At 57.1% G+C, this 7,994-nt stretch overlaps 1 protein-coding gene across 5 annotated transcripts; it reads right to left on the bottom strand.

Moving 5' to 3' along the window:
- Positions 1–345: 345 nt before the first annotated feature.
- Positions 346–7,988, bottom strand: RPL28 (ribosomal protein L28). Of its 5 annotated transcripts, none has more exons than XM_011996960.1 (5): positions 6,365–7,988; positions 5,897–5,985; positions 5,601–5,724; positions 4,256–4,374; positions 346–879 (listed from the first exon to the last, which is right to left on the bottom strand). In XM_011996960.1, exons 2-5 carry the CDS (start codon positions 5,975–5,977, stop codon positions 751–753), a joined length of 453 nt encoding a protein of 150 aa, XP_011852350.1. In that variant the 5' UTR covers positions 5,978–5,985; positions 6,365–7,988; the 3' UTR covers positions 346–750. The 5 variants fall into 5 exon arrangements, with proteins under 5 accessions (XP_011852350.1, XP_011852351.1, XP_011852353.1 ...); XM_011996961.1 differs by lacking the exon at positions 346–879 and adding an exon at positions 3,920–4,056; XM_011996963.1 differs by lacking the exon at positions 346–879 and adding an exon at positions 3,920–4,056 and having other exon boundaries at positions 5,631–5,724.
- Positions 7,989–7,994: the final 6 nt, after the last annotated feature.

Here is a 7,994-nt window from a genome sequence, read left to right as displayed (position 1 = left end):
TCATTTGCAGTTTTTCTTTTTTTTTTTTTTGAGACGGAGTCTCGCTGTGTCGCCCAGGCTGGAGTGCAGTGGCCGGATCTCAGCTCACTGCAAGCTGCGCCTCCCGGGTTTTTACGCCATTCTCCTGCCTCAGCCTCCCGAGTAGCCGGGACTACAGGCACCCGCCACCTCGCCCGGCCAGTTTTTTGTATTTTTTAGTAGAGATGGGGTTTCACCGTGTTAGCCAGGATGGTCTCAAACTCCTGACCTCGTGATCCGCCCGTCTCGGCCTCCCAAAGTGCTGGGATTACAGACTTGAGCCACCGTGCCCGGCCACATTTGCAGTTTTTCAAGACCACATGCATGTTTCACAATGAAAGATTTTAAAGTAGATGATTTTATTCCAGTAACTGACTACAAGAAAAACAAAGGGGAATCAATACACTTCCCGGGCAGAGCCAAACAGCCTGGGCTGGAAATGCAGCCGAGGACAGAAACAAACACAGGCAGGAGGCTGGGAAAGCTCACGGCCCCCTAGGACGGCGGGGCAGACCTGGAGCCACCAGGCATTACTGCACGTGGATCTGGTGTGTTCCAGGTGCTCGGGAGACACGAGCATTAGTTTGTGTGCAAATGTGTCATAGGCATGTGAAGACATTTGTGATCATCTGAGTCCATCTGATCAAAATATTTATAAAAAGTCATTAATTTATTCCTACAGTCAAGATTTGTGAGCACAGTGAAGCAGGTTCTGCACATTTCATCTTCTCATCAACCCTGAGTAGTAAGGTCGATTGACGTGTTACAGATGAGGGTACGAAGACACAGAGAGGTTGAGGAACTTGCACAAGGTTGCCCAGCCACAGCAACGCAGCCCTGACAAGTAGATGCCAGCATGTCCTGTGAACAGAGCACACCTCAGTCCCAAGTCTCTGCTGCTGTGGGGAGTCTGGAGTCCCCAGCGCTCTGCACACAACTGGGCTTGGCAGCCTTCCAAGGTGCGCCCTAGGTTCACTCACCATGCAGTTACCAGACTAAGAGCTGGAGAGACAGCAGTGAACAGTCACCTGCCTTATGCAGGTCTGTGAAAGGCACTTGAAACGGCCTTTTACTTATGGGAAACTGAGGCACGGAACTACTAAATGAGCTGCCCAAGTCCCCACAGCTGGGCACAACTGGCAGAGCTGGGACTGGAACCCGGGCAGTTTGATTCCTGGCTTCTGTGAACCATTAGCCCCGAGCTGGGAATGCTGGCGGCATCACTCTTGGGGACAGGATGACCTGGGGGGTCCTTTCAGCACTTTGGGTACGTCCCCACTGCCTGGGCCTGTTGTTTCTGATGAGCGCAGCTACTAACTTTATCGGGGACCTTCCATACGCGACAAGACGCTTTCCTTCTGTTCTCCAAATTGTGTCTTTGGCTTTCGGCATTTTTACTATGGTGAGCCTGCCTGCTTATTTTAATATCACGTTTTTGGTTTAACCTGTTTTCCAATTTCCAGGCCAACAGACGTGATTTGTGTGAACAAAGCTTCAATAGATGGCCCCATCCAACACCTCCCTCTCCAAGATGAGGTCTGGAGGAGGGAAACGGTGCATCTATGTTTGCTCTGCACACTGGGGACTCCAAACTCCCTGGGGCTGAGACCAACTCTCCCCCTCCAGCCCTCTCCTGGTTCCTCCACCCCAACCCACCAGTAGCACTCAGGTACCAGATGTAGCCTCCCCAGCCCAGCCACACAGACGGACTGGCCACCCGCAGAAGAGAGGTCCACTAAGCTGGGCTGTGTTACGGATGACACCAGGGGAGGCCACACAGCAGGGAGGATTCAGACAGGGATGGAGGCAGCCAGCAGGACTCCACAGGGGGCTGGACCTAGAGGGGCAAGGCTCCAGGGCAGGCAAGGAGGCAGTTAAAAGGACAAGACCACCTGAGCAGCAGCAGCCACATCAGAAAGCCTCAGGCGCCTGTAATCCCAGCACTTTGGGAGGCCGAGGCAGGTGGGTCATTTGAAGTCAGGAGTTCCAAAGCAGCGCGGGCAAAATGGTGAAATCGTCTCTACTAAAAATACAATACTGAACTGGGTGTGGTGATACCCACCTGTAGTCCCAGCTACTCAGGAGGCTGAGGCAGGAGAATCGCTTGAACCCAGGAGGTGGAGGTTGTAGTGAGCCGAGATCGTGCCACTGCCCTCCAGCCTCGCCAACACAGGGAGACTCCATTCCAAAAAAACTCTCCTACAAGCAAACTCTCAGGCCTGGGGGGCCTCAGGCCTTAATACATTCAATATCCCCCATTCATTCAGCATCTATCGTATGCTGGTGTGCTAGACAAACCTCTTGCCCACCAACAGGAAAAACACGACAGACAAACCTGCCAGCTTGTTGGCTGGAAATCAGTGCTGTGGACGACAACTGAAGCAGGTGCGAGGGGCAGGCCTCACGAGAAGGTGCCATCTACTAAGGTGAGCAGTGAGCTCTCCTTATGAAGGTGGAGTCCCAGTGGAGTGAGGCAAGCCATAGGTGGGCCTGAGTGGGACTGGGACAGCAGGGGTCCTGAGCAGATACCAAGTCACCCAACTCAGTTCTACAGCAACCCCTCAATCCGAGTTAACAGACCCAACTAAGGGAAGGACAGAGGACATGGTAATCCACAGCAGACAGGGGCTGGCAAGAAGTGGTCAGATTTGCTCTCCTTCAAGCTGGGCAAGGCTGGAGCAGACAGGGCTGAGGTCGGAAGGGCAGTTGTCTGCCCCAAAACGCAGGGCTCCCAGCCCTCTATGACCCCAACCAATGGCAAGTCAAGGCCGACAGTCCCTTGACTCTGTCACAAGGCCATGGGTAGTCCCAGACAGGGAGTAGAGTCCTTCTCTGAATCGGGTACCCCAGGATGGCCAGAACCAGGGGTGTCCTGGATGCTGGATCCTCGGTCCCTGGCAGTGGCTTACAGGTGCCTAGCATGACTCTTTCCCCATCCAAGCCTCTCTCTCGAGTGTCACGCCGTCTTCCAGGCTGGACTGCAGTAGTGGGCTCATGGGCTCACTGCAGCCTCAAACTCTTGGCTCAAGTGCCGCGCCCACCTCAGCCTCTACTCAACCTCTGGAGCTGGGACCACAGGCAGCACACCAGCGCACCCAGGTAGTTTTATTTTACAGACTGTGTCTCACTATGTTGCCTAGGATGGTCTCAAACTCCTGGCCTCAAAAGCTGTCATAAATGGTAGGGAGCAAACAGGCCGAAGGAAACAGGAGGACTGGGCAATCAGGAGAGCTTGGGTGACGGGGCGGCCCAGGAGTGGCCACTGAGCTGACACCTGAGGCAAGAGTCAGCTCAGAGAGACTGGGGAGGGATGGGGACAGCTGGAGGGCTGGAGTAGGGGGACGATGCTAAGGCTGTTCAACGTCCACAGGCTGTACCCTGGGGTTGCCACCTCCCTTACGGGTGTGAGTCACTAACCCGCAAGCTGCCCATCTCAGAGACGAGGCTGCATCAAGTCAAGCTCATCCCCTCCACGCATGGCTGTGCCCACTCTGCATGTGAGTCACCTTCCTCAGGTGATGCCTGTCGTCCCCCAGGTCTTGGGAACACCCCAAGTCCCCAAACCCTGCTGCAGCACCAGGGCCCAGCCCTCAGCCCGCACCCTTCTGGGTTAGAAACGGCTTTTTTTTTCTTCATTGGAGGCCCTTGTTCCGGTTGGGTTTTTTCGGGCCCCTTCCCATTGGGCCGTTGGTTTTGGTTACCAGTTCGGCAGGTTTTTTCCTTGACGCCATTGCCCTTTGCCCCACTCGGGGCCAGGGCGGTTCCCCCCCTTTTCTTCCTTGGCCGGCGATCACCTCCAGATGGACATGGTGACATGCAGGATTTTGATGACATGGCCTGAATGACAACACACAGGGCCAGAGCTCCCCAGAGCGCTTCACAAAGGGAGGCCCAGTCCAGGCAGGTGAGAAAGCCAGCTGACTCTTTATTGCTTTGGGGGCAGGGGGCTCAGGAGCTCTTGGTGGGGCGGGTCCGCTTCCTCTTCACCATCACAGGCTTCTGGCTGCGCAGGATGGCGCTGGCCCTGCGGATGGCTGCCTGGAGGGGGGTTGGGGTGGGGGCAGAGCAAGGCTCAGCTCACACACTCCACAAGCTGTCCCCTAGGCCCATGCTGGGGGTGGGGAGTAGATTGAAAGCAAGAATCCATCCCTCTCCAGCCCATATGCAACCAGTAGTGGGAGGCCCTTCCCCAAAGCACGGGCCACCCCCCCCGCCTGACCCCCAAACCCCAGCTCACCATGCGCAGGTCGGGGCGGTACTTGTTCTTGCGGATCATGTGTCTGATGCTGCTGAGCGTGGCGCGAGCATTCTTGTTGATGGTGGTCCGCACATAGGAGGTGGCAGGCTTCCGCTGGCCTGGTTGCGGGTCAGGGAGGTCCTGGGGTCAGTCCACCTAACCTGCACCTTTAGCGCAACTCGCAGGTGTGGACAGTCTCACACTGAGAAGCTGAGCACCCCGGGCCCATGGCAGGCGCCCAGGCAGGCCAGCAGGTAGCTGTTTCCCCACCTGTCCATTTAACAGAGGCTCACTCATCACAGAGTACTGAGGACACAGCTTGTCACACTCATAGCCCAATTCTGTCCACCACGAAAACACTCCTTTCTCATGCCAGGAAGCTGCTGCTTCAGTTAGGAGCTGACCCAGGTCTGGCCAGAGCCCATGCTCCTGGCAATGGGTATGAACAACTTCCCAGGAACCCCAGGCCCATCTCCACGGCAGTGGTTAAACATCAGCTTGGCTGAGAGACCCAGCCTCACTCAATCCAGTCCCTTAGTCTAGGAAAGGCCACCCATGTATTCGGCAATCCAAGAGGGGAGAGCTTTCAGGACACCCCAAAACGGGGTCCCCAGGTACCAAGCAATTGCCTGCTCTCTGGACTATGTGTCCCTGAAGCAGGAGGATCACTAGCCAAGACTGCGTTTGCTGCTGCCATTGAATTAATGGACCCTTGGCTCTGAAGCAGTTCCAATCAAGGACCTGAAAAAAACTCACTCTAAAAAAAGAAAACACAGCCCTGGCAAGAACACATGTGAAGCTGGACTCCTCGTCAGTCGCCCCCGACTCCCATGAACACTCAGGGAATCCCTCAAAACGGCCTGGACCTGACAGCAGAACGTATGGAGTGGGGTCCTCAAAACCTCTTCTCTAACCTACACAGGCGGAATGGGGGTCAAATGGCTGCGACCAACCCAGCCTGTCCCCTTCTAAGTGTGGCAGCGAGGGCCCCTCCCCTATTGTGCCTCAATTTTCCCACCTGTGGAATGAAGCCATCCATCGCCACCCTGACTCGCTTTCAGGATTTCATCTGAAAACATCAACCCCGTGCCTTCACTCTCAACCACCACCGGGGAAGTTCAGGTCCTTTTTTGTTTCCCCACTTCACAGGTGAGGACACAGGCTCAGACGCGCGCGGATCACAGAGAGTCGGCCGAGCGCGAAACCGGTTCCCAGACCAACACCCTGGCACCAGGGATGCCGGCCGCAATGGCAGTTATCACTCCTCCTACCTGACAGTTAAAAAATCACAGCTCCCCGCCCCGGGAAACGGGCCGCTCTCTGGCCCAAACCAGACAAAACTCACCGGATCTCCGCTTAATGACCACCACGACGCCTTTGCCGTCGGCTGCCGGCTCCACGCCCACGGTCTTGCGGTGAATCAGCCCGTTGTAGCGGAAGGAATTGCGGGCCTTCAAGTTATTGGGCTCCTGGGAAGGAGGCGGCACAAGGAATCGTGAAGATGGGACCCGGAGACATGCGAAGGTCCCAAGGAATCGTGAAGATGGGACCCGGGGACATGCGAAGGTCCCGCCCGCTGACCCAGAGACAGGGACCCAGGACCCTCCTCCCGCAGGAGCCACGCATCCGGGCCCCACTTACAGTACTGTAGGTCTGCTTATTCCTCTTGATCAGGAAACTGGAGCAGTTCCGCACGACCATCCATTGCAGATGCGCAGACATGGCGGCGGCTGCGGGGAAACGGGCACGTGGAAAGCGTCAGACCCTGAGAACTAAACCGGCGTTGGGCCGGGGGCCCCGCTAGGACAGCAGAGGAAGTCGGCGACTGGGAACGTGGGTGAATGGGAGACCCCTGAGGGCAGACAGCGACCTATAACTCCGTCGGGCGGGACTAAGTGACCTAAGGCGGCGGGACCGAACTCAGGCAGCCGAGACTAACTTCCGGGAGAGTGAGGGGAAAAGAACTTGAGAATTCACAACGACTTCAGGGGGTGGGGCTGGGGTCCGCCAAGGACCCTTGAGGCGCAAGGGGAGAAGGCAGGCACAGGGCTGCGAGGGAGTGGGCGGCGGGCGCGAGATGGCGGCCACACCAAGAAGACGAACCCTCACCTCCTCTCGCAGCGGCGACCTGAGACGGAAAGAGGTTGGGAGGGGGCGGGACGACGCCTTTAATACCGCACACGCATTTCCGCTTCCTCTCTGGGCGGGCGCAACGGGAGTTGTCGGTCCCCACCTCCGAGGCGGCTCGATGATATTCGGCTACTTCCGCCTACCAATCGCTCAACGCTCGGGAATATTCGGAACTCTTCGGTTAGAGAGCCGAGAGCGTGTTCCGAGGACCGTTCGGAAGTTTTCGGAACTCCACCGCTGGATTTCTGAGTGGCCCCAATTCGAGAGGTCCTGGAAGCCATGCCTCATCGTTGTCTCTCCGGTATTGCTCACCCAGCGCTTGTCACTGTGATTGGCATATGATGGGCGCTCAACGAACGTTTGTTTTATGAACGAACTGGTGAATGCGTGAACTATTTAAGCCTAGCCCCGGCACCTTTGGATATTTCCGGTCTTGGTAAGCCCTCGCGGTGATGGCCAATGAAGGCGCCGAGGCCCGCTCGGGCATTTTCGGAACCCTCCGGAAACGCTCTTCGGAGAGGTGTGTCTGTTCGGAAACATTCCGTCTTCATTCGGAATCCCTCGGCTAATCTCGGCAGCCCCCATGCAGTTCGCCCTCCCCAGAGTTTTCTTGAAATAAAACTTTTGAACTGTTTAAGCCTGGGGAGAACCTACACGGAAACTTCTCGCGGACTGCCACCCCAGGGGAGCGCGGATGCCCTCTACGGGAGAGTTGTTTGGAGGGAGGGAGATTTGCATGTGGCTGCTGTTGGCTCCCCTTAGGATTCTGTAGATTTGCCAGTCCTCTTCCCTGCCCTCCACCTGTGCCTCCAGCCTGCAGTGTGCCTGTCACACCCCATCAGCTCCCTGGGAGGTTATGATCCGTTGTCAGGGCCACCCTAAAGGGGCAGGAGCCTTGCCTGATATCTCTCTGTGTCCTCGACCTCACCCACGCGGCATGGTGCTGGGGAGGCCTCAGAGACTCCTGCTGAACAAAAGTAACGAGGGTGCCTGTGTCACCTCCCCAGGGCTCCTTAATTTGTGGTTACACCTGGGAACTCCTTGGGGCAGGGGCCTCGTCTGGTCCATAGGACTATCCATAGGACAGTCGGGGTTCGCCCAGCCTCCTCCACGGGTGCGCTCTGGACCTGATGGGTCTCGTCCGTCTTTGTTCCCTTGGCTTCATTCGCTGGGCACACAGGAGACTCCAGAAGACACGCTCTGAGTAAAGGAAACTCAGCTTCCGCTGAGCCCCGAGCTTCCCCCCTCTTAGACCATCCCGACTGCTGGTTCTCGCGTCCCAGAGCTCCTTGGCGTCTAAGGGCCTTGTCTGATCTGCACTGTCTAATCTGCACTGGCTTCGGGAGGCGGACACTGAGCAGAAACAACGCCACGCCCGGCTCCGAGTGTCCCACGCTGCCACCACTGAAATGCCCTGATTTTTGGCCATGTGTGACCTCCCTGGGTGGCACGGCCCCTGAGGCACCCGTGGCTGTGCGCCTGGCTACCACCGGCGCAGGCCTCTGAGCAATAATAGCCCCTGCACGGAAACCACGGCCGGGGTCGGTTTGCGCCCAGCCGGGCTCAGGTGACCAGGCGGGAGCTTGGCACACCTGGCGCCGTCCCCTGA

The sequence above is a fragment of the Mandrillus leucophaeus genome, unplaced genomic scaffold (genome assembly GCF_000951045.1).
Source record: "Mandrillus leucophaeus isolate KB7577 unplaced genomic scaffold, Mleu.le_1.0 Scaffold53, whole genome shotgun sequence".
Taxonomy (NCBI): domain Eukaryota; kingdom Metazoa; phylum Chordata; class Mammalia; order Primates; family Cercopithecidae; genus Mandrillus; species Mandrillus leucophaeus.
Note: the sequence above shows the minus strand (reverse complement) of the source record. Positions and strands in the feature narration are given on the sequence as shown.